Source organism: Pavona decussata, unplaced genomic scaffold, assembly GCF_977016875.1.
Source record: "Pavona decussata unplaced genomic scaffold, jaPavDecu1.1 SCAFFOLD_300, whole genome shotgun sequence".
In the NCBI taxonomy this organism is placed as follows: domain Eukaryota; kingdom Metazoa; phylum Cnidaria; class Anthozoa; order Scleractinia; family Agariciidae; genus Pavona; species Pavona decussata.
This window is the reverse complement of record NW_028145697.1, coordinates 1,943,169-1,970,108: the sequence shown is the minus strand read 5'-3', so window position 1 is coordinate 1,970,108 and position 26,940 is coordinate 1,943,169. Positions and strand designations below refer to the sequence as shown.

At 37.6% G+C, this 26,940-nt stretch overlaps 2 protein-coding genes across 3 annotated transcripts; one reads left to right on the top strand and one right to left on the bottom strand.

Moving 5' to 3' along the window:
• Positions 1-33: 33 nt before the first annotated feature.
• LOC146454564 (tRNA-dihydrouridine(20a/20b) synthase [NAD(P)+]-like) lies at positions 34-14,427 on the top strand. Of its 2 annotated transcripts, XM_085095197.1 has the most exons (12): positions 34-160; positions 2,522-2,548; positions 4,150-4,244; positions 4,715-4,790; positions 6,651-6,692; positions 6,811-6,945; positions 7,792-7,906; positions 8,558-8,651; positions 10,598-10,683; positions 11,423-11,510; positions 12,328-12,420; positions 13,244-14,427. In XM_085095197.1, the coding sequence occupies exons 1-11, from the start codon at positions 42-44 to the stop codon at positions 12,399-12,401; spliced, it is 951 nt and encodes a 316-aa protein (XP_084951323.1). In that variant the 5' UTR covers positions 34-41; the 3' UTR covers positions 12,402-12,420; positions 13,244-14,427. The 2 variants fall into 2 exon arrangements, with proteins under 2 accessions (XP_084951323.1, XP_084951325.1); XM_085095199.1 differs by lacking the exon at positions 6,811-6,945.
• A 3,827-nt stretch (positions 14,428-18,254) lies between these two features.
• Positions 18,255-25,625, bottom strand: LOC146454563 (U6 snRNA-associated Sm-like protein LSm3). Its single transcript, XM_085095107.1, has 3 exons — positions 25,484-25,625; positions 19,977-20,072; positions 18,255-18,685 (listed from the first exon to the last, which is right to left on the bottom strand). The coding sequence occupies exons 1-3, from the start codon at positions 25,604-25,606 to the stop codon at positions 18,602-18,604; spliced, it is 303 nt and encodes a 100-aa protein (XP_084951233.1). The 5' UTR covers positions 25,607-25,625; the 3' UTR covers positions 18,255-18,601.
• Positions 25,626-26,940: the final 1,315 nt, after the last annotated feature.

Genomic DNA, 26,940 nt, shown 5'->3' with positions numbered 1-26,940 from the left:
GGTCAAAGTGGCTGCGATATGCATTATGGGAAAAATTCATCATGGCGGACGAAGACGAGGAGAGTGAAGACGAAAATGCATTCAAGTTTAAAAAGCCTCTGGAACTCTTTGAGGAGAAAAGAGTGGTGCGGATATGTGCACCAATGGTTAGGTATTCAAAGTAAGTGCAACGGTCCATGAAAATTGTTGTTAGTCTTCTCGGATAAGGACGATAAACCGTGGGCCCCGTCTCACAACCCTTGCTTGTAAATAACTCTGTGGGACGTTAAAGAACCCACTCACTGTTCGCAAAGAGTAGGGGACGTAGTTCCCGGTGTTGTGGTCTGGTCTTTGTGTGTATATTCTCATGGTCGGGTGGGTAAATGGTCGGAGATATTAGCTGCTTAAGCTACACTTAAATCCGAGAGTAAATAAAGATATGATGATGATGATGATCTCTTTACAGTGGCCAATTTGGTTTTAGCAACTCACATGATACAACCAAACACCCAGGGTGCATTCCGTGTACATCTCACACCGAAGATACGGCAAGAGGTTCAAAGTTTTACGCCAAGCAGCCGCCGAACCCTGTCTCCAATGCTTCTTGCTCCCCTCCCAAAAAACTCATTTAATTAACCGGGAGAGAAATCCTGGTTATTTTTGGATTAACAACAGTTCATTTGAATGGTAGAATTTTACATTTTCCCATAATGTCACACTTTTCAAAATAAAATAATTGATGTTCATTGTCACTCCCCCACTGATGCAGTACCATAGTTTCTTGAGAAACTAACCTCCTTTATCCCATCAGCTACATGTACTATTCATCTGGTAACAAAATGATTCAATTATAAGAGGGCAATCAGGGCATACTACCTGGGGCAAAAGATTTTAGGTTGAAAGAAAGTGCCTCAGGGTGCAAAAAGAAAATGATGTCATTTTGCTGAAAAATAAGTCGTACATGTACAGTACCGCCTGAGTCCATATGCACATTGGCACACATGAACCGCAAGGGCAGAACGCGTGAAAGCCCGCGCGGTTCACGGGACGAAACCGTGCAGGTTCATGAGACGAAACCTAGGTTGAATATTTCCCGCAGTCAAAAGGACGAGGCCCAAACACAATAGCATCTTATAGCCTATTGTGAGTTTATTGTTTTCCGTTGAATAGATTTTTTTCTTAAGTAAACTGCATGAAGCATGAAACGCCGCCTTGAAATGCAGCCGGTCTTTGGAATCGTCGCATAGGAGACTAATCTTGGACTGCTTTAGGTACATGGATTTTCACCATCCCGTAATTCAACGTACACAAGCCATCCGTGCATTTTCTCTAGCCGTTTAAATTCAAATGGATTTCCGTACACAGATCCAGGAAACAGATCGAGCGCGCGATTTGCTTTCCTCTGATGAATGTTACATGACTCGCGCAACATGCGTTACCCGTAATATAATTTAATGGTGACTTCCTCAAGTTCTTCTCGAAATGTTTCAAGTTAAATCAAAATTTAAAGGAATTCATTACCTTTAGATAAAGAAATGTCCTTCCTCTCTTTCAAAAATAAATTATCAATGGTTTATTATTTACGTTAATGCGATGCGCTTTATGTCAGTTTCGAAAAGTAAGCGTCATCTTGTTGGCTTTTGCACGGTGCAAGCAATGTTGTAATTTGCTTCTAATCCATGCTTTTGTGTATTTACTTATCTAAGCGGCCGAAAAAAATATTTCTGTGTGTACTTTTCTAGTATGAACAAATGGACGTTTTTTCTAGTATGAACAAATGGACGTTTTTACACTCGCATTGAACCTTTTCAATTGCAGCAGGCCATGCCGTCACAGCTGTTCGTTTGTAGTTTTGCTAACGATAAGGGAAATAATTATGCTTGAATACTGCACGAATGCTATTTGACTCTCGGCAAACAAAAAAAAAGTTTCATTCGTTATGCAAAAGAAGAAAAATATTTGTGGAAAACAAACAAAAACATTAGGAATGCAAATTGCGAACAAAATTAATCGAAGCGTGACAACAGTGGCAACGTTTCATTCGCCATTTTCGATCAATTGGTTTGAAAAATTTTGAGTTCTGCACGGATACTTTGATAGCAGATTTACTGAGGGATAAATAATAAGTTATATGTGAAAAAGTCGAATTTTAACTTCAAAGTCCTTCGTATTGACGTATGCTTTGATCTCGAGTGACAGTAGCTTAAGCCGTGAGCGATGCATCGATGAGATCGTGAGAGGTGGCTGTGGTTTCCGTGAAAATCTCTTGTGTAAATGATATCTAACAATGAAACGCAAACAAAGGGCAAACAAAGGCAATTAAGAGCACGAAGACGCAGCCATTGAAGAACGCGTGATTCTCTAGGTTTCGTCTCGGTTTCGTCTCGTGCTTCGTTCGTTCCTCTCGAGCTGGACGCAAGGGCAAAATGTGTGCACTGCCCTTGCGTCCACCTCATGAAACCCGCGGCTGATGTACATATGGATTCATGCGGTACTGTACTCGTAAGCTTTTATTAACTGAGTTATTTTTGGTACATTGCAGGCTTCCCTTCAGGACCCTAGTAAGAAGGTAATTATTAAAAAATAATAATTATAAGTAAGAATAAAATAGTATAAACAAAAGTTTAAAGTGTATATGGAAGAATTTTTTTTATTTGCTTGATGAAATCTTCATGTTGTTCATCTGAAAATCAGAAAAAAATTTCTTATCAATTTTACTTCCCTACTTTTGAGGCATATAAGAACGTCAAAATTTCACTTCGGGTAGTGTACAGTACTGCTGAAGATGGCAGATTGGGGATAGAAGGCTATGTCAGTACAGAATTGCTAATTTCTATTTCTATTCCTCACATGGTAATTCTTCATGTGCAGAGGAAGAAAACTTTATGGAAAAAATAAAGAATGACAATGTTGCATACTCAGAATGAAGCAGCGGTTACTGTTTTACATGAAGCCTTTGATTCCTTCAGGAAACATTGCGCCAAGGTTTTACCTGCTGCTTTGTGCTTCGTTTGGAGAAGAAACCCATCATTATGGGCAAGATTTGAATTTTATCACAAAACAAAGTGTAAAGCAGTGGATGAAACATTGCCGGGCTGTCAACCTCACACGTCTTCAAATAAGGAGAATATGACCTCCCCATCCAGCAATATCAAAGCACCTTACAGAGGCGTCGCATCAAGCCCAAATTTACGGGGGGAGGAAATTAAACAGTACCAGAAACAACACTCCACATTTCAGATTTTCCTGTCAGTAAGTCAAGTGTACGACAAATCGTCAATTATCTGGGAGACTACTGACATAAATATGGAGCAATCTGGAGACCGGGAGATACGGCTCAAAATCTGGAGATTACAGACATAAATCTGGAGACTGGGAGATACGGTTCAAAATCTGGAGACTCCCAGATTTTCCGGGAGAGTTCACACTCCTGCTTTGGGGTAATGTTCCCAGAAGGAATAAAAGGCCACACCCAAAAAATATGGCAAAGCTGAGCTAAAACAATAAAAAGCAAACTAAAGCTAAACCATTATAGGTCAGTTATAAAATAAAATGGGCCTCTTGCACTAACTGGTCACATGGTAAAAATCCGCCATACTGGATGGCAAAAATGCGTGGCACCGGCCTGAGACAATGAGAACAAAGGAAAGTCAAGCTTGACAGGTTGGAATTCCTTTGTTTTTGAAACTGCTACATTCTTTTGCCATCCAGTATGGTGGATTTTGTACCATGTGACCAGTTAGTGCAAAAGGCCCATTGTCCTTCTCAAGTGCTGTACCCTGTCCCCCTCCCTTGGGGGGCATGGGAACCAATCCCTTTCTGGTACTCAACAGCTATAATATATAGAGTGCTAACTTAAGAGCCATCACAGCCACCACAAGATCTGTCTGTCATAACATTGTCATAATGACAAATAACTGAACATTTTTTTTGCTATGTAGATAAAATTAACACATTTACCACCTTGACATTAACCAAATGTCAATACTGCTAACAGTCCCTTGTTTTTTTAAAGTTCTCTTACTATGATTTAGGCTGCTCATAGTACATGTACAGTACAATCCCTTTTATTGCATGGCAATATTAAGTCTTTTGTTTATTGGTAGTGTTTTTGCATATTTCTATTAATGATTCACAACCACTGTTATTGTATTAATTTAATCAACACAGGTATGGATGTGATTTGGTATACACTCCAATGATAGTATCTGACTCATTTGTGAAGTCTGTTAAAGCCAGGGATATGGAATTTAATACCAACTCAGGTGAACTGTAGATTGAATTACCAGTAATTATTTTTTCAAATGCTTATAAAGCTCAATAAGATAGCCATCAATTTTGTGCAGCATACATTTACAATGTGCAGTTCCAGAAAATATACATACCGGTACTCCCCCCATGGAAGGTCTTTTGTTTTGCACCCTGCTCCCCCTAGGAAATTCCAGTTTAACTTCATACTTTGCTTCTTAAATTTTGACTTTTATGACCCCCCTCCCCCTAGGAATTTCCAATGACCCTCCGTGGGTGGGTATGGATTTTTTTCTGGAACTGCACAATCATTTCCTAAGGTTGGCTCAATCTGTATTCACTATTGGCTTGACTAAGCCTACCATGATCCAAGACAAACACCTTCAATTTGATTTTTTATTTTATGCAATACAAACAGTTTGAAATTATCTGTACATTTCCATGATAACAGTCAACACATTCTTTGTGATCTCCTTGTTTTGTGTAGGTGATCGTCCTTTGGTTGTTCAGTTTGCTGCAAGCAACTCAAAAGATTTCGCAGATGCAGCGGAACTTGTTGCCCCGTAAGTTTATGTATGCCATCCATTTTAATTTGACATATTAAACAGTAAGAACCCTATAACATCAACGTAAATTTAAGACTGTGAAGGATTTCTACCAGGGATTGGTTTATGATTTAACAAATTGAGTTGCATGGGAGCATAAAACTGACTTGTGTGTGAGCCAGCAGGCATGTGCTTTGATCATTTCCCTGTATATGTACATGTACATGTATGTGCCTCGATCTTGTTTAATTTCATTTGTCACTTTCACAAAGAGGTTTTTGCAAAAGGCAAGTTTACAACTGCCAGTACTATTGTGTATTCAGTAAAATGTTGTTTATTTAAATTTAAAAACAGAAAAGATAATAAAATAAGTATTCCTTGTGAACAAAGACAAATTAGGGCAGCATGCCTTAAATCTATGCAATCTTTTGCCTAAATTTTAACTTGATACATTTTTCTTAATTGTATGTCATAAGGAAATCAAAGGCTCCTGTGAGCCAACTCGTGAATGCAGATGACACATAGTAATTGAAATTTAGACGGCTAAGGAAACTTCCTCGAAAGCTAAAAGAAATTATATCTTTGCCCGATTATGTAATGAAAAATAACCATTCTTGTACTATAAAAATGATTGTCAAATTATTCTCTACAGATTGAATAAGATTATTCTGATGCGCCGATTAAAAACAATCATGTGTTTTTTTATTCAAAGTTCATAGAAGCACGCCATGTGCAGCTACGTCATGCAAATTCGTGTCCGATAGTCCGGGGCTACTGGATTTCGCGATCGGGCTAGTGGATTCTAACCATCACTTGCCCGATGGGCAAGTGAAGTTTTTTTGGGAATTAAAATTACAAAATTACTGTAGGGCAAGGCCGATCTCACAAAGGGAAATCTGTTCAACAAAGTATCGCATTACATTTCATGCCCGACATAAATGCGTGATATTTTTCCTTTGGAGTTCAGTCCACGCAATCCTCAAGTAAAAATAATGAACTATGACAAGCTCTTGCTAAATAAGAATTATTTATCGACCGCGTCCTTTTGCTTTCCCATAAATTACCAGTTGTAAATTTCGAAAATGAAACATTTTTTCCCTTTGAAACCTCTATAAAAGCTGACAAGATCTTAAAGTGTTCATTTCACCAGAAATTTGCATAATTTTGTTTACGACGTCAATGATGCGTGACATGGCACGTTCCGCTTTCTCGTGAAAACTGACAAATTAAATTATTTTTTAATTAAATTATTTCTAAATTAAATTATTTTTAATTCTTAAAAGAAACCGCACTCTAGAAAAAAACGAAAAAAACCTATAACTTTGCTCAGATTCAACGAAAAATCTCCATTCTTACACTAAAATGATTGTCAAATTATTCTCTACAGAACGAATGAGAGAATCCTGACGCGTCGTGAAAAAAATTTTCACGTTTTTTTTTTTTTCACTAATTGAGTTTACGACCCCGGACTTTCTGAAAAACTGAAAAAACTTGTAACTTTGCTCAGATTGAACGAAAAATCTCCATTCTTGCACTAAATGATCGTCAAATTATTCTCTACATATTGAATAAGAATTTCCTGATGCGCCGTGAACAACAAATGTTTGCGTGTTTTTTTCCACTAATTGAATTTAAAACTCATTCACTGCGCACGCCCGAAAGTTAACGACAAAACCGACCGACCGACCGACCGACCAACTAACCAGCCAAGTCCACAGTCAACTATCGCTATAACTCGTTCATTGCGCTACGCGCATTCACGAGTTAAAAATAAGAGAAAATGACCTTAAATTATGGCATACATATTAAAAGGCAGTTATCCTCCAGGCCATCAATATTTTAAATGTTCATAAGAAAAGTGTTACCTTTTTCTACCAGGTTTGTTGATGGTGTTGATCTCAATTGTGGCTGTCCTCAAAGGTGAATAGCTTATCTTGCTTTATAATAAAAAATATTATTAATCCAACAACTGTGAAGTTTTCATTATGAAAGACCTGCCAATCCCTGAGACATTTTTCATTTCTTTTTTACCCTTTAGGTGGGCCATGCAGGAGGGATATGGTGCAAAGTTAATCAATAACCCAGAATTAATTAAGGACATTGTAAGACAGACTGTGAGTCGTGTTCCTGGGTTTCCAGTGTCCATAAAGATCAGAATTCACGAAAATATCAGGTTAATTACTTATTGATAACTTTTATTTTCAAACCTCCAAATCGCAACCATTTTAGGAACCATAGCAACAAAACTTTTGGTCCTGGCAACCCAAAAGTTTCCAATAGTTACTAAACTTGTTGGCTAAAGTTGTAGTCAGTAAAATTGCTCCTAAAGAAAAAATTAATTTGTTGGGCTGATTTTCTACGTTGCCACAAAAATTTGGAAGTTAGGGCTATTTTGGCATTGGGATATTTTCAGAAGTCTTCAAGATGTCTTAAAACTTTAGCTGAAGGTCATAACACCTCAGAAACCTCTATAATACTGTATGTGTACGTTAAAATTGTACCCTACATGTATCTATTAATCTGCACACAAGTAGTTGTTCAAATTAATGAATAATTTGCCCACTCTTATAGTTTTTTTTTTGTTTGGCTTGGGGGAGGGGATGGTGGGAGGGGGTGAACATGTTGACATTTATAACAAATAAAGGGTGCCTGGAAAAATGCTCTTAGTGACTTCTGATAAATTGTTAGATTCTCCTTCCAAATTGCCTTGTATTTGTTTCTGACACAAAAGGAGAATTTGACCTTACATCAAAAGTCACTTAGGGCCTTATTCCCCAATAAATAATATTATAATTATGAAACATAAATTATAATTATAATAATTATTATTATTGCCTACTCTCTCACTCACTTATGGAAATTAGGCAAAAGTGAATTTTAGGTTGCTAAAATGTCTTGATACTCAATCTGATTTTCATTTTTCTCGATCGCGCTCCCCTGTTTGTTAGGAGATGTGTTTAGTTAATATCAATGAGTATTGTACTTTTTCTCTTTCTAATTCTAATCACTATTTTCTTAGAAAAACAGTAGAACTTTGTAAGCAAGCAGAAAAGTCTGGTGTTGCATGGATAACAGTTCATGGAAGAACCATTAAACAGAGAGGTGAACCAGCAGACTGGGACTCTATTAAACTGGTACTGAACAAATTTCTACAGAGCTTCAGATCAGAGTATGAGTACAAGATTGAGTACAAGTACAACTTTCAAAATATTATTTCAAATCTGTCACTTCCCCAGAACTCTTGCTCCTTCCCGTTGTTTACCAGCAGATAAGGAGATGCTAGAAACAAGATTGGTGTGACAAGCAATTATCTAAACCATGCAAACTAGATTTGAAAAGTCGTTATTGTACTCAATCTTGTGGTCATAGTCAAATCTAAAGGTCACCACTGTCAATAATTATTGTATCCAATAGAGTCCTTTATAAAGGGAATGAATTTAAAATTTGGATTTTTTTTTTTGGAACTTCAAATTTATATAATTATTTGTTTGGGAAGAGTGATGTTATTTATTTATTTATTTATTTATTTAATTATTTATTTATTCTTTCATGTAGACTTAAGTAGCGCATGATAAGATATATGAAGGGTTGAGTGTAGAAAGGACTTACTACTGTATGTGCATTTTTTGGCTCTTTTTTTAGCCTGTTATAGCCTGTTATAGGCTCTCGGTGTACCACAGGAGACGTGAAGGAACAGCTACACCAAGAGCCTGGAACAGGGTACATTGCACTCTTTGTCCTTCATAAGATCCCTTTGTTAATAGTGTGCCGTTTCATAATTTCAGATTAAGGAAAGTTTGTCCATCCCTGTTGTGGCTAATGGTGATATCAAGTCCGAATCAGATGTCAGAAATGTTCATGAAGTAACAGGAGTCAATGGTAGTTATTTAAGAATAATTATTTTGAGTTATTGAAAGGATGTATCAAAACAGAGATTTATGGCAAGGAGTAAAAGTCACTCGGATTAAATAAATATAGTAATTTGCATAAAATGCAGTTCACTTAACTCTGCAAAGGGTAATGACATTCAAAGTTGTAGAAACATCAGTGAATATCATAAGAAACAGCGTCCTTCTCAGGGGTACATGTACTAGACTCAAAGCTCAAGTTGTTCATAAGTTACCAACCTATGTTGACTTATTTTGAGTAGCCAAATGATCATGATTAGAATGCGAGTCATTCCAATAATTATTTGAACTCAATACTTGAACAAAATTTACTGAAAGCAAGTCATCGGCAGTATGTACAAGTCCTTACAGACTGAGTCAAAAGTTGACACAAATGAGAAACTTGCATCTTTTTGCTCCTTTGTTAGGCCTTGCCTTTTCATTAACCCTTTGACAACCGTTGACTCTCTGGGATATATTTATCCTTTAAGCCCTGACAGTGATCAGCATCAAATTTCTCCTCATAACATCAATGCTTATTCAACCCCTGGGGTCATGAGAATTAAGGAATTGATCACTCGAGGTGAATTTTTTTGATATTTCAATAACTCCTCCCCAGTAATTTTATAAGAAAAGTATGTGGACAGGATAGGAGAATTTGTTCTTTGATATGATATTAGTGGTTAAAGGGTTAATATACAGATTCAATAGCAGTTTTCATCAAATGTTACAATACCAGATTAAAGCAAAATATCTGTAAATCATTTGCCTCAAGAAGGTGGTGACATTGGACTACACTAAACTTTGCTGTTGATGTTTGGAACTCTTTGGACATTTCCCTGAGACAAATGCCCTCCTCAGCGGCATTTAACCATGGCTTGTCCAAAGCCAAATTTTAATTCATAGTTCCTACTTTTAGCGCAATTTTTTAGCTTGCAATATTTTTTGTTCTATTTTTTTCTGCTTTTCTTCATTTACTCTTTTTCGCTATGTTATCCCGTTGAAGCATGAATTTTTTTCAGGCTTTCTTTTTGCAACTGCATAAGTTGCGTACTAACTGCAATGATCTTTCTTCTATTTGATCTTTCATCCGCAGTTCGAAAATATATATGTTTCATATAAACAAAGAAACAATACAATGATGGCTTCACTCAGTCGCTGGAGTGCTCGATGCAAAAACATGCGGAGCGAAATATAAATTAATATAAATTTAAGATAGAAAGTGTACCACAGTACTTTGGTACACTTTCTATCTTAAATTTATTTTTATTTGTTTCATATATTTACATTCATTTGTTTTCTCTATATACTCAATTGCAAAAACGTTGACAGCTAAAAAGCATAAACCGTGAATGATGAGACCCAACGGATTTGTAGGTAGTGTTTAAACAATAAACTCATTTCCATAATCAATAATTTACCATTCTCATTCTTTACAATAAAAAATACAGTGCTGACTTAATTCTTCCGAATAATTTTCTACCAAATATTGCTTAAGTTCATTGACTGATTTGAACTGAGGTTTGAACTGAAGCAAATCGTGAATTGTATATCACTCAAATTGGCCCTTGTTTGCAAACTTAGTTTAAGGAAAGCTTTGACAGTTTCCATCTTTCACCATGTGCAACTAATTTTGGTCATCAACTGTCACACGAGAATAGAGAATTATGCAAATAGATTTAGTACACTTATACCCATAAAGCCATTGGGTCTCATCGTTCACTGTTTATGCTTTTTAGGTGTCAACGTTTTTGCAATCGAGTGTATTTGCTACTCATTGAACTTTTTTTTTCTTTTATTTTGTAATTTTTCTTCTTGAGGACCTTGAGGACCCTACTGTATTTACCACTTTACATGCTGTCGGCTTCCTCAATAAAGATTAAAGTTGATTGATTGAATAATTCACTTGGTCCATTTACATTAATATTCTTACTTCAGGTGTAATGGCTGCTAGAGGGATTTTAAGCAATCCAGCCATGTATGCAGGATATGACAGCACTCCACTACAGTGTGTGGCTGACTGGGTATGTACTGTACATGTATGTACAGATTGACCTACCTTCCTGGCACCTTTCAGACCCAGTCCCAACCGACGTTGACACGCGCCCAGGTGATTGTGTGAACATTGCCAAAAGTTAACAAACTGTTAAATTCAATATCTAGTTTAACTTTTTTACAGAATTCTATTAGAAACTAAATTAATATTTGTAATGGTTTTGAATAGACTCGCTAGATAGGCCAACATAAGATAAAATATAAATTAAACTTTTCATCATGACAAACACAACAGTCTGTAATAAGCAGGTCTCCATATTAAGCGGGTGTCTGTAAAGCAGGTGTCCCTATTAAGCGAGTGTCTGGGTTAAGCAGGAGTCCGTGTTAAGCAGGTGTCTGTGTTAAGCACATGTCCATATTAAGCGGGTGTCTGTAAAGCAGGTGTCCATATTAAGTGGGTGTCTGTGTTAAGTCGGTGTCCATACTAAGTGGGTGTCTTTGTTAAGCAGGAGCCCATATTAAGCGGGTGTCTGTTAAGTAGTTGTCTGTGTTAAACAGGTGTCCATATTAAGTGGGTGTCTGTGTTAAGCAGGTGTCCATATTAAGCAGGTGTCTGTAAAGCAGGGTTCTACTGTGCTAGTTTTCTAGTGAGAAGTCTTAGAGAAAGAAGGTTGCTTATTGTTTCACTAACAACACCATAACGTTTTATTTTCCACAGTTTTGTATCCTAAATTGTGTCCATTGCGTTAAAACTGTTTGTTTTTGCAGGTTAATATTGCTCTGTCTCATGGCACCCCATTTACTAACTTTCATCATCATTTGATTTTCATGTTGGAAAAAGTAACAAGCAAAGCAGGTGAGATTTGCAGTTGAGGTGTGAGGAAACACTTTTCAACTTTTTCTTTACTTTTTTCTTTTTTCACAGAGCACCCTACTCCAAAACTGGGTTAATTGTACAGCGATTAGCTATTATTTCTTTAGAGAAAGCCAGTCTATCCATAAAATTAATATTAGGAAAGAGATAGTAAAGTATTCAGCGGTCACCTTCAGGGAATGGCTAAGTGATAGCCTGCGTCGCAGACAGTCTATACAATCCCTGATGTAGTCGAGTTCTCTATAGGTCTTGAGTGACAAGTCCGGCTGCAACGCAGGCTACTAAGTGACCGCTTTATGTAGGTTGCACAGAATACACGTCAAACACAATAGAAACGACATTTTATATAACATTTGATAACTTAGTGTACAGTTTATGCACAAAAGCGCTCACAAACTCACCCACTTGGTTTAGAAACTGCTGTAATAAAATGGTATGACAAAGGAGAACATAGACTAAGTATAGAAATGGGCTAATGAAACATTAACGCCAAGATCCTACGGTCAACATTGTAGGTCGTTAGAAATTCAATTGCCTGGTACGCTATTTGTTACCACATTTGAGTGGTTTTCTTTTTCAAAGTGACCGTTTAAAACAGGTCAAGACAATAGAAACAGCTGGTTGGGACTTAGTTAAGGGTGACCGTGACCGCTTAATGGAGGTGACCATTTAATAGAGGTCGAAATTATAGTAATTAAGGGACGTACTTTTCGGGACTTTGACAACTGACCGCTTAACTCGTGACCGCTTAATACAGGTTCGACTTTATTGCAGTTCTTGATTTGCTTTCTTCCTTTAGACAGAAGAGTGTTTAGTGAACTGAAAAGCACAGTAGCAGTTCTAGACTACCTCAGGGACCATTATGAGATTTAAAATGGAGTCAGCATTTCAGGTGATTGAAAGAATTTGCAGCTGACATAAGATTGGGCTTGCTGTTTTTTCTTATTCAGTGACAAAGACAATTGGAAGGCCAGGATGATAGCGCTATGTTGTATCACCAGAGTCATTAGTATTTTTTATCTTCCGAGTTGGTATCAAGTGGGACAAAAGTTCTTTTCCCTTTTCCAGCCACTTTCTTGCTTTAACTCTTTAACCCTTAATATCCAAGACAAATGCTCCTATTTTGTCCCCATTCTTTTCTTATAAAAGAACTGGGGAGAAATTATTAGAATGTCAAGAAAATTCACCTTGTGAGATCATATCCTTAATTCTCATTACTTCAGGGGTTGAATGAGCATTGATATTACAAGGAGAAATTTGGTGCTGATCACTGGAAGGGCTTAAAGTGTTAATGTAACTTATGTGCTATTGTAATAATATTGTAAATTTATACAGTTGTTGCCAACGCATTAATGAGAAGCACTTTGAAATCGTTGGCCCAACTTTTTTTCAAGTGCTGTCGGAGAGTTCAGGAAGCTGTTTTCATCTGATTGAATCGCTGACATATTCGTAAACTTAGCTGATTTTTTTTTTTTTTTTTTTTGCAAACGTTCTTTAGTAATTCAGAAGCTGTTTGTTGCAATTTCTTTGAAAGCTTTTGCAATGGCGGAAAAGCAAAAATCCTGCAACGAGTGATATCCTAGTAAAATCAACAAAATATTTAATATGAAACTCAAAAACATTTCTTTGCGAACAGTATGGTACATTATGGATCATTTACTGCAAGAATTTGTCTTCTGTCCATAAATAAAGTCACATGTTTGTTGTCATTTCAGTGAAACCAGACTAAGATACAAGTGAGGACGTTTCAAACTTGAGCAACCCTCCTCTCCCAAGATCAAGCCTTTTAAAATGGCCCTAAAGGGGAGCATGTGTTCTTCCTCAAGTCATTATACTTGTCCACCTTGGCTTCAACGCCTAGTTGAGCTGCAAGAATGATCCAAGTTACAAGAATAAAATAAAAATTGGAATTTCAGTGGAATCCATGGAATGGCTCTTCTCTCCACTGTTTCCAGATCGAATTGGAATTTGAAAATGTTGGATTTTTTGTGGAGGGAGGAAAACCGGAGTAAACAGAGAAAAACCCTCGGAGCAAGGACAAGAACCAACAACAAACTCAATCCACATATGACGTCGAGTCCGGTCTCGAACCCGGGCCACATTGGTGGGAGGCGAGTGCTCTCATGTGCCATCCCTGCTCCCCAATAATAGTTGGAGAGCTCTCCCACAAGAATAGTTTTGCTCTGAGGGCAACCTTAAAGCAACTAAACCACTACATAGAAAAACATAATTCAAAAGAATTTTGTTAAGTCTCAGTGCAGCCTCCACATTTTATTTACGCAACTATTGTACAGAAATGAATCTAATGGTATTTAGGCTAGTTTTTTGTACCACAACTAAACGTAGATATTGTGGAGAACTCCCACAAGCCAGAGAAAGCTTTTCAAGAACACTCGCTATCAAGTTACAATGTACATCAATAGCTGTTTTTCACAAAATCAATGAACGTAATTCTCTTAGTATATTCTACTCTCTTATTTATATCTTCTCTTTTTACTCTGCCCGCTTTGATTAGCTTTCGCTACCCGCGGTCAAGTAAATTTAGTAAAAGAAGTTGCATTTCTCTGTATTTATATATTTAATGTGCACTTACTGATGAAAAATAATAAAGATTTCGATTTGTTTTGTACGTAATATATTATTTGCAAAATTTAATTTTCACGAACATTGCATTTCTTTTCAAAAATGCCAATCCTTATATCAGCAGACTAACTGCTTTTATTTTCTGAGAAATAGAAAGAAAGAAAGAACAAAATTTGCTCTTAATTTTAACAAATGTTTCTAACAAATTTTCTTACTATTGTTACCTCACTAATATTAGTTTTTCTTTTTCTTTTATTATTGTAAGTAGTAATACCATATATAGAGATGAAAATACTGAAATAAAGTTGTTTATGTTGTTGTGCTATCCAATCATCGCAGCGTCCAGGGCCCAGTTGCTCGAAGCATGGTTAGCGCAAACCATTGGTTAAGAGGTATTAAAACCTATAGGTTGTCATGGTATTTAACCCGGGTTAGTGCTAACCATGCTTCGAGCAACTGGGCCCAGATGGTTAGGTTGGGGTTAACAGTTTCTTTACGATGTCATAGTGTTTACTGACGCTACACGTATAGAATAGAATAGAATAGAATAGAATGGAGTAGAAACTTTATTGTAATCTAAAATGTGTATGACTCTGACTCCTAAAAAACGTTAAAAACAAAACGTTTATCAAAAAAACTTAGCCAGACGTTTCGGCCGAAAATCTTCGGCCTTCATCGGTTTAACAAGTGACAAAGAAGCAAACGCTTATCTCACGGTTCACAGTTTGCGCGTGTCAATGCCTTATAGCGTGGGAAAATCCCATACTATTTTGGGGACACAACCGCAAACACAATAAAGGGGTTACTTTCTAAAGAAACTTGCGGCGCTGGGTCGGTGAGGAGTAGAAATGAATGTCTGGTTTATCAACAGAGTTGATAACTAAAGGTAAATTGGCCACCGTAAAAGGATTCGAGTGCTGACGCTTTAAGCGTTATCCCTTCGTCAGAGCGAATCGATTCGCTCTGACGAAGGGATAACGCTCGAAAGGTCAGCACTCGAAACTCTTTAAGGTGGCCAAGTTACCTACCGTCACTGAATAGATTGATGAACCTTTAACGCAAGTATTGGAGGGCATTGTAGCGATGTGAACTTTACGTTGAGTATGGAGTTTTTTTTGTCATTATGTAAGTTCAAAAAATAAATCTATGATAATAATTATACTTAATTATCGTTTCCCCAAGAGGGGCTTTTCAGGGATAATGCCTTTATGATAGAAACGAAATACTATTGCAAATAGACAAAACAAATTAAGAATCCCGCCTGGCAGGAGGCAAAGCAGCTGGCTATTTTCGTTGGCCAGGGGAGTACCCTGAAACAAATCCACTTAGTGATCAGAGACGGAAAGTCCACACCACTTCAACTACTTGAAGCCACACCGCTTCCCAGCTGTAGAGTGCAATCTATGTATGACCACAGCAAAGTTATGGTATACATGTATGTGTCAAGGATCGTGTTTCCACCTTAACGCTGTTTTTGCCAAAGTCGGTTTGTCACCAGAAACTGATACCAACTATTGGAGCTATTGTTTTTCTTCTTGATTCCACACATTGGTGTCATAAGTTTTAAGGAAGCATAAACTATGAGACCAAGCTAATATTCCTCTCATGAACAGGAAGGGCTGGAGCCATGAGGACTTATTGTACTCCAATCAGTGCCGAAAGTGTTCAGTATCATTGATTTATTTTATAAATCAGGCCCCACGGCTGTTCAAAGAGTGGATAACTTTATCCAGTGGATAAACTGTACTCCATCGAATCCATTTTATCAGCTGGATAGCAATTTATCCAAGCTGGATAAAGTTATCCACTCTTTGAACAACTGGGGGCTGGTGGAACAATAGAGGCGTCTGTTACATCAAAAGTCTGCTTCATTTAAATTATTTAGGGGGGGGGGGGGGAATATTTGCAGCCCTTTGCCAATTCAAATAGTAAGGGTGTATGTAATATTCATAGCAGGATCTGCCATAACGTTTGTTAATTGTCATGGTCTCGTTATATTTTGACACCATTAGTCTTTAGCTAATAAGACTTGTCCATCTCGTACAACCACCTTGTTTCTAGTAATTCATAAATACAAGTTCCTAGGGCCTGTTTTGTTCAAAACCTAGTAATGTAGATGTTAATGTAGCCAGGGATTAAAACTGAAGGTCCCTTTTTCTCTCTTGTTAAAAATAGGTACCCAGTAGGTGCATGTGGCTACTGCGGCTGTGATGGAAATGCAGGGACGGCAGTAAAATAGAATAACTTAACAAGGAGCCCAACTCTGATATGAAATTGTCATTTCAACATAAATACAGCCTCGGCTCCCGATAACTCGAACCAAACTCGATTTTCCCTGGATTTCCGTCATTTACTGTAATTTTACCCTCGGTAACTCGAACCCTTGATAACTCGAACCTCCAGCTAACTCGAACCAATTTTCCTTTCCCTTCAGGTCATTTTCTATACAGTTTTACCCTCGGAAACTCGAACCATGTTTGTTTCAAATCCAGCGTTAGAAAATTTTCAAGGATAATCAATTGTAACAGATTAGTTGAGAAGCATCAGCAAGTCGAAAAGCATGAGCTCTGTGGGAGAAGCTCGACGTCGTTCTTTTTGAAACCCCCAAAGTTCGCACAGTCAGCTGTCTTCTCCTGCCACTCTGCTATGTTTTGTTTCATGTCATGTTACGTTCTAACTTATAATAGCAATATTGTTCCGTTTTCACTCGACTTCTCTATAATTAAATTTGATTAAAATGTTTACTGTTTGAACAGAAATAAAAAGTAAGCACCATTTTTCCTTACTTCCGGCCATTGTTTAACGTACTGGAAAGGAACTTCATTTAATAACTGTCCTGAACTTTAAAAGGAAAACGCAACAACTATGACTTGAAAAGCAACATGTGAACTAGATTTGATTCTTTACTTCACAAGGAAATACAACGACCGATCTGGAAAGAAAAAACTAATCAACAAAATTTAGAATGACTTCAGTTCTAAAATTGTTACATAATAATATTTGTTTAAAACGTCAATTGCTAAAATTGGCCGCGCAAGCTTATATCAAATTTCAAGTGGCTTTAGATGTTTACACGTCGCTTCCTCAAACGTAAATATGAATTACCAAAAACAGAATAATCGATAAAAGCTTCTCCAGCCAAAACTTTTATTCAAATAAACAAGACATATGCTTTTAGAAGTTAAACAACTTGCGATTTTATTGCGTGCGTCCGAACACGCAGAGAGTTCATCTTCAAAGGGATCGCTCGGACGGCTTTGCGAGGCAAATTACAGAAGTTAAAGAATTTCGGCTCAAATGTTCAGATCACTTGCACTGCTGTTAAAAAGGATATCAACGTTTGAAACAAAACAAAAATTAGCGTATTGTGCGTTTTCCAGGTGTTGTAAAATCCATTTCAGGGCCAAGGTTAAGATTCAGTTTTTGGGCGAATTTAGATTTTTTCAAATCCGAACGCGACGAGGATTTTCGTCGCTTTTAAGACCTCCATGTCCTTTTCTTTCCATTCTGAGTTTCACAGGGACGTATCTTCTAAAACTGTAAAACGAAAACAACATGTGTTGAAAATTGAGGATCAATCCGCGAGGTGCTCCACTTTATAACAAAACTGATATGTTCCTATTGGTCGTATATAACCGAGAGAAAACCGATCTGTTGGTTTTCTGATTCCGAACAGTTCCGAACACAATCCGAAAATTGGTCACCCTACGGACTTACCCGCGTTATGACATAGTGTCTACTTGCTTGAAAGGCGGTAGCCACAAAAAGCATTTCCACTGCTAACAATTAGCAAAAATTACTTTAAATTACTCTTAGCAATGGCTAGCACTCAAAAAGTCAGCTTTTGTATCTCTTTACAGTGGTCAATTTGATCAAACCAAACATTCAATCATTACTGATAGTAATTTTACGTTCCTATTTGATACATGTAGCAACCAAGTCAAAACAAACAAATGTATATTTCAACAAAAGTCAAAATGTACCTGGCAAGTAGAATTTTTAGGAACTATTAAACATGGCAGAGTGACAAACCAGACATAAAAAACCTGAAACCAATCCAGGGGTAAGTTTACCCTGCTTTGAGCAACCGTAAAAAAAGTTTGAAGACCAACCTGTTATGTGAAAGCAATAAATTGAAAGAGCTATGAGAAAAAAAGGAAATTTATTTCCAGATTTGTGAAGCAGCATAGTACACGAAGACAGCTAAAGCAGTATGTCAGAAAACGTTTACAACAGTCAAAATGCAAAGCCTTCCATGAGATTATATGAACACAACTCCCTCATTTTACACTTTCAACTTTTACTTGTCTTCTTGTGAAAAGGCTATATGGCAGTTTCAAAAACAAAGATAACTTTGGAGAGCTGTTTTCCAGCAGAGCTTTTCATGGTTCTTCACTGTCAAGAGGAGGCACCATGATGTTACATTTTTTGGGCCACTGGTATTTCTACATCAGTGCCTATATACTCAAAAGTTCTCTTCCTTTTGGTTTTCATAATCCAACACGCAGGGGCGGAGACACTAAAATCACCCCATCGCCTCTCACAAACAGCATCGGGATGTTCCTTTTTGTTGTCTGTTGGGAAAAAATTACAGAAATGTGTAGTTATTATTCAGCATTATGAACTGCCCCAATTGCATAAAGCATCTTAAGAAATGCATTAATAATTCATAAGACCATTGACCTATCAAATGATCGATAATACATCACGTGCAGTGATTTTATATCGATCAACCTCCTCCTTATCAGTATGCAGTGTTTTATCAGTTGATAAAACACTCCTCATTAGAAGGAGGTGTTTTTTCTTGTATGCTAATTTCCAGTTTTCACAAAAGCATAATTGTTATGAACTCTATTGACACACGCTTTTCGCGGAATGTTTTTCAAGCCCTTCAAAAAACTCGCAGCGTGTGTTTTATCGGGTTTCAAACCCTGCTCGTTTCTTAAACATTACTTAAGGTAAGTGGCAGTTTCTGCAGTAATTCCCTAAACTCCGAGGTATTTCTCAGGTTCTCTATGTGCTCTCTATTCTGAGTAAACAACCTTCACCCAAGTGATCCAATAAAGTAATTAGTGAGAATGATGTATTATTCTGGAAAGTGACACAGGCATACTCGGAAAACCTAGTTTAATGGCCTTAGCTCCCATTAGTCTCCTGTAGCTCATTGATAGAGCATCCGAACTAGTAATCGGAAGGTCTTAGGTTTGACTCATTCACCAGGCTTGAAATATACCATCACATTCATTTCATATACCACACGTTCGACATTCAAATCCTAGCAGTACACAGGATGTTTGTCCCATGAACCTAGATAAATGGCTCCCATGAGTCTCCTGTAGTTCAGTGGTAGAGCATCCGAACTAGTAATCGGAAGGTCTTAGGTTCGACTCCTGACAGGAGCACTCAGATTTCTTTTTTTCCGAGTATGCCTGTGTCACTTTCTGGAGTAATACATCATTCTCAATTCATTCACCGGGCTTGAAATATACCATCACATTCATTTCAAAGTAATGTTCAGAAGAACCTTTGGGAACACAGAGAATGTTGCAGAAAACAACAGAAACAACAGTAGAAACTCCCATTCAACTTAAGATGCTTTAATAATGCAATTCGGCCTTTTTTTTAAAAGTCCCTTTCCTGAAGCTAATGCCTGTAGCTTGGACAAGCCAAATGTTTTCATCAGGAATGCAATGCATAGATTAGTAAGCTTAAGTTAAGCACAGTAACCCAAACATTATAAAAGCTTTAGTCTACATCTACATTTTACACTGGCTGCTGGTATTAAAGGCAAAGTAAGAAATGCTGGGATATACTGAAGGGCTTACTAGGCAGTTGAAAGTTTCAATTCAAATTAACACATCTTACCTTGAAAAGTTCTTCATATGTCTCTTCATCTATTTCAACAGTTGTAATAGTCTCCTCAACCTCGCTCAAGATCATGTTCAGATGCTGATCATAAGCCTGGAAATGCAATAAAATTCAGCATGGTTTAACTCCACAAGCATCACTATTAACCCCCAGTAAGCATGCCAGTAGTGATCAGTCTCTAATCTCCTTTCAGTATCACTAAATGAACAAACATGCAGAGCTGGTTATGAGAATACAGGAAATGATCATCAAAGAGACAATGTCTCCAAAACAAGTACCATGAGAAATATATGGAGACCTGGAATTGAACATGTCACAATGTTAAGTGAGATGCACTGACTACTGAACCTCCATGTTCCATTGCCTAGTTCCAGAAAATACCCATACTCCCCCCACTGCCACAGAAGGTTTTTTGTTTGCAACCCCATCCCCCCAGGAAATTCCATACTTTGCTTCTAAAATTTTTACTTTTAAGACCCCCTCCCCCAAAAAATTTCTGATGACCTTCCATGGGGTAGGTATGGATATTTTTGGGAACTGCACATTAAACCTTTAAAGCTATGAATAAAATCTTATGACACATGAATGCTGTAGACTCACTGACATGTGGAGGAAAAGTGTAAACTAAACTGTGGGGAGTTAGCCCTATTTGTAAGAGCTGTTACATTAGCAGGCAACTGAAGTAAGACCCATTAGAAAGCGTATTCACAACTTAGTCAGCACTTCATTTAGCTCTGCAGTTCTGTGTCTTGACTGAAAAACTCTAAGAGGGAACTTGTTTTCATAAGAACAATCAGCAAACAAAAACTCTAAAGAGTGGCTTAAAACAGGGATACCAAAAATAATGTCCCTCGAGCCCAACAGGCTAGTAACCTTCTACAAATTCTCATTTTCATGTTTTTTTTTTTAAAGCATAATGAAAGAAAATTAACAGGTAAATTTGGATGCTTCATGGTGGCCATTCTCGGGCAAATATCAAAATATTAATATTTCCCTGCTCAGGAAATCAAAGTACACATATCTGCAATGCACCTGTCAAGTATCATAAGCGTAGTACTGTACTTGTCATGGGTCTCTTCCCTCAAAGCTAAAACTTTCTTCATAAATGCTGAGACAATTTTTCAAATAGGCAGATCAGTAGCTTTCAAATGGTATATCATACACAGGTATAGAGTGTGCATTTACCAATTTCGAAAAAAAAAATGTCATTTGCCTAAGGGTTTAAAGGTTTAAACTTTGGTTTCACTTGAAGTGAAGAAAATATTGATTATGTACACAAACTGTAGTGCTGATAGACCAGCTGGACATGAAATCCAAGCAAAAAAAAAAAGTAACACCAAGTGGGCACATTCATTCCCATCACAGTGGAAACAAGGTGGTCATGTGTGTAGAGTATGATGAGGCTAATGAAACTATGTTCTTCAAAACTTGCCAGAGATATCCATCTTTCACAGAGAAGGAAAGTCCATGTTTAATGGTACTTCAAACCTTTAAAGTAGATCTCTTAAAAAGCCTTCAATGCTCATGAGAACACCAAGTTTTTGAAAAGCAGATTGAACATGAATCACCATTTATCCTGTCTATAAAATTATTTGTTAATAAAGTTTTTGTCTTGTTTCACAAAAAATTCAGCTCAAGTTTCAAACTGGATATCTTAAATTGAGAACCCTGTAGGCTATTAATATTTTGTTTTGTTTCTGAAAAATGATTCTTTTAAAGAAAAAACATATTTATACAAATCATGAGCAAATGTACATGTACGCTGTCAGGTTTGAGGGTCCAAAATAGGTTTGGTGGGATGCGGGTGGGGATGAGAGAAATTTTAAAGGTGGGATATGGAATGAAATGGACTAAGCAGGACTGGGATATGCTTCTTTTCGTAGGGAGGATGCAGGATGTTTTGAAATTGAAGACTGAATGCAAGATCAACACATGAAGTAATACAGCCTCACATATTGAAAAACAATCTTTTGTTGAGAGCTATGGTTGGTGACATAATGCACGTGACGACTTTGTGCAGGTACCTGGATCCTGTGATCAACAGCATTGAGAGGGCAAAGGTCACACTATTTCATTCACTATCGTTATTAAGTCATTTTGTCTTAGTCACGTCATTGAGAAAGAATGTGATGTAACTACAAATCGTGTTGTTATTTCTTATGAAAATGGTACAAGTGGTATTATTTAGTTTGATTTGGACAGAGAATCCTGAGGAAGATAATAGCAAAATAGTTTTTTTCAAGTTCCCAGTTTTTTTCTCTTGATCATGATAGCTTTTTGTATCTGATGCTGCATATATAATTCCTTCCTACCAGATGCTACATCAACATAAAAGTTAGAAAAGTCAATTCCCAAGTAGTATGATTTTAATTTTGAAGCTTAAAATTTGTAATTTATGCTGATGTAAGTACCAGTAAATATCATCTGATATAATTGAAAGAAGTTTTTTTTTTCCATTTTGGGTTAACTACTAAACTGATCACTTCCATACTCTATGACTGAAGCCTTAGTAATCCTCCATTTACTCTGTTTGTGAGTTTTGAGTCCAATTTGGATAACCGATAATTGCAAGTGGCTTCTTACTTGATATCATCTAGGGAATTTTATACATCTGAGTTTTACATGGTGGGGGGGCTATTCAACCAATCAAGACATCAGCGGAAAACTACTGGTTTCATAGTTTGGCTGGATCAGGATGGAATTTCTCAGTTAAGCAGGATGGAGCAAAACGGGGGGTGACAACTCTAACAAACGCTGTTTCGGGACAAAGCCAAAATTGTTCCAGGAATCTGGAGATTTTTTCGGGAATCGGGACACTTGGAAATTTTTCCGGGAAACACGCTATAATTCTGGGACATTGCAGAAAAAAATTGGGACATCAAAGGAGATGTATCCCAAAAATTCGGGAGGATGATCCAAATTTCCGGGACAACTAAGGTTAAGACCTAGTATTGCTCAAACAGCGTTTGTCAAAGTTGTCACCCCCCGTGAGCAAAACTGAGTGGTAGGACATGGGATTGAAAAGACCGATTTTGGATTCTTGTGTTTGACTAGGGTATCTCGGGTCTTCAAGGACCCTTGCTGGTCGCCCATCGCTGGAGAGACTTCAGAAAAATTGCAAGACCTGACAAAAGCGTAAACTTCCCTAGATTTGAGAATTATCTTTAGTTAGTGAAAAAAGGTGGTAAAAAATCCCTCCTTGGGCGGACCATGATATTATTCCAGAAGGTTCCTGCGGATAATTATTGTAACATCTGCATACACATATCAGACAAACCACTGAAAAGGACCTTAATGATTGCCTTGCAAGTTAAAAGAGCACCCCTTTGATTTCATTTTAAGATAATGTATGGCAAGATGACCCCCCCACTCCCCACTTTTGAGCTGTGTAGTCACACTTTTTTTTTACAAACTTCCATCCCCCCCCCCCACCCCCCTCCTACTCCTTCAGGAAAGGCAGTGTTCCAGATAAGAGAGGGGTCTCAGGTCAAAAACCCGAGAAGCCTGGCTTCCTGAACCGACAGAATGAATGGCAAACTTAAGAAGATTTAGAGAGAACCAGAGCTAAATTGACCCCTCAAAATTCTTCATTGACTCTCTGATTTTGAAAGTTATCTGGAACACTGAGATGGTCCCATGTCTTTAGATTTTTCTCTTTCTTTGTAATCCCATGGTTACAACAAACAGAAAACGAAGCTTACACTAGACGTCAAGTTCGACATTCTTCATGTTGATCAAAATACAAGTAAGACAAAAAGTTCAATTCAGCAAGTACAGGGTATTCACAGGGTGTCAAAACTACACATAACACGTCATGTTTCCTCATGAGCTAGGAAGAGATATAATTGTCAACGGAGACGAGTTAGTTTCGTAACTTCTGAGAAATACGCCATTTTATTATTCCACTATTATGTCATTTCACCAAATAAGGTCAAGAGAACGCGCAAAATATGAGACCGTAATACACTGTAGTGTCCCGGTTTGACCGGTTTACAACAGAGCGAATACGGACGGAAAGGGCAGAAAAAAGGAGCAACAATGTCCGGACTGGACGAAGAATAGTTTTTGAAACGATGCAGACTTGAAAACAAGTTTTTAGCATGCCAATCACTTGTCATTTATCTTTTCATTTTATGTAATCAAATTAAAGACATTTAACTGGCTTTCTGTGTTGTTTACATCATTCGTACGCGCCATATACCGATGGACAGTTAACCCTTTGACCCCTGAAGACGCCTATAGGCGCGCTTTCATATATGGTGTACATTTTGCTCTAAAAAAAGGGGCCAAAGGCACTGTCTAGGCCCCAGGCCTCCCCTACTATTGCAAGAAACAACGTGATTCAAAATGGCGTCTATTTTAGCTAGATTTCTCTAGTTTTCAGGGGGAAATTTTCAATTTTTTTCGAAGCATTGTTTACAGATGTCATCTGGTGATTTAAAAATGGCATCCTTCTACTCAGACATGGAAGAAATTCATCGAATTGTGATGGAAAGCCCCGACATTAGCAATGTTTCGTAGGAGTCGGTTTCGAGTACGAAACCGCCGATTATTCTTCCCCAGAAGAGACCGAAAATGTGAATATTGTCGAAACATCAAGAGAGCAGCATTTCATGCACGTAAAAATCGTGATGGACAAACGTCGAGATGGAAACCAGCTCGGCAACAACGCTGTAGAAATGAAGGGAAGACTCTAAACCTGAATCAAAGCGGTTTGGATTTTTTATACAATACGGAATAACCACAATTTTCAGGCCCCAACCATGGACCGACTCATGCCTTTGAGGTCGATATCAGTCCGACTATATTTTTTGACAAGCTGTTTTCAGGTAAAGTGTGATCCAAGAATGAAAACGATTGCTGATTGTTGTAGCTTATATAGTATTCAAGTGATATACTGATAGTTGGACATCAGTAGCTTGCATGGATGGTAATAAACTTAGACCCATGACAGCAAATGTGATTTTTTTTCTTTTTTGGCGGACATTTTGAATGACTAACCAGACTAGTTAATAATTAACAACATAATGTTTACATTTTCTAAATGCTCATCTCATCTACTTTCTAAAAATATATGGTTATGTATGGTTTGGATGAAAACTTAAGCTTTTATTAGCTATTTTCTCTGTTCATGTCAATTTTTGGCAAAACTTAGTAAAAAATTCAGGGGTCAAAGGGTTAATGCCGGGTGTATTTGAAAACTGTTACCAAAACAGAGAAGCCAAAATAACAAAATCTTTTTATAGTGGAATAATAAATCTCTTATTCGATGGTTTTACATATAATACTCGCGGACATTTTGCTCATTGCTCGTATTTTTCCTCGCCCCTTCGGGGCTCGAAAAAATACTACGCAACTCGCAAAATATCCGCGCGTATTATATGTAAAACCATCGAATAAGATATATAACTTCAATGCTTGATAGCGAAACTGTTTTTACGTTTACTTGACAGAAGAACGAGAGGCTTTTGGTTAGTCTTTTGAATTACACAAAAACTACTTACATGAAGCTTTCCCCTGAGTTCTCTATCGTTCCTTAGCTTCACATAAATCCGTTCATCCAGGCTGAGACGAATAAGATCAAGCGGTTCTTCCACAGTGTTCGTTGCAGCTTCTTCTTCCGCCATTTTGTTTTTCACACGCGGAGGGAGAGGAAATTTCAAGGCCTCCAGGGAGGCGTAGGTGGGGAGACAGCTTTGGAAATACTGGATCCGGGGATCCGGCAAGCATTCACTGTGGACGGTGGATCGTAGATAACAATGACATTCTGTTATTTATTCATTTTTTAATTATGTCGCTTTAATAATCGATTGATTGTGCTATTCCAAGAAATACTTAAAAACTCTAATCAGCAAGCGATTGTACTGACTTGGGGGTAACTTGTATACTTGTTATTGCGAAGGGAATATGACGCGGGAAATAAAAGCCGTTCAAATGCCTTACCCTAGCACCGAATTTGACGGAATATTCCTCCCCAAAAGAAATGTTCCGGTTTGGGCTATACGCTATTTTGATTGTTGAAAATTGGTCTATTTTCATTTTCTGCCTCCAACATAAACGTACTGTTTGCGCAATGAATGTGCAAATCGCTGGAAAGCATCCTGCGTCGATAGGGGAAAATATATTATGTTAGTATATACCGGGTGTATTTGATATAAAAATAAATATCAAAAAGTTTCAAAAATGGTTTTGAAAAAAACACAGACGTTTCGGGTATATAACCCTTCTTCAGTATGGAGAAAACCGTTGAATTACGATGCCGGACACACGCGCGCATATGAATAGTAGCGCGCGCATGGAAAAGGAACTTTCCTTTCACCGTGCATTATATCGGGTCAGGAGCCCATTACTGCCGGGTATATACCACACAAGTAGTCTCAGTGTCGGTAAAAGTGGTGGATTTTTACCTCGCCGCTTCGCCGCTCGGTAAATATCCACCACTATTCACCTCCACTTCGGTGAATAATTGTTAACTATTAAACAGTGTTCAACATAGACAGTGAGAGGTTGTCGTTCTCTCGCCATCCAACATCTGTTCACGCTGTCAGGAAGGTAATCATTTACAATTTTAACTAAGAAACATTGCACTCGTTGGCGGGAATTTATTTTCAAGACCATTCAGGCTATTTGCGAACGGGACTTTGAGCGCGATGCTCAACGAGTTTGCCTACAAATTCTAAAGGTCTCTGAAGAGTCTCTTGGCCGAGACGAAACGCCGCGTCAGACTAGCCACGAACATTTCACAAGTGACATTTTTTCAATTCTTTATTGTATAAAATTCAGGCTATAGAATCTGTAAATCATTGCACTCTGCTTGTTGAAAACAAGGAAAGTTTTATTTGTGGAGACCCATTTTGGTAAGTTAGTCGCCCGGGGGGGGGGGGACTCCCATATGAAAGGGGCGGGGATGCTCGTCGTCTCGCTTAGGAGTGTAAATTTCGGGTTTTTGTTCTCACTGGGC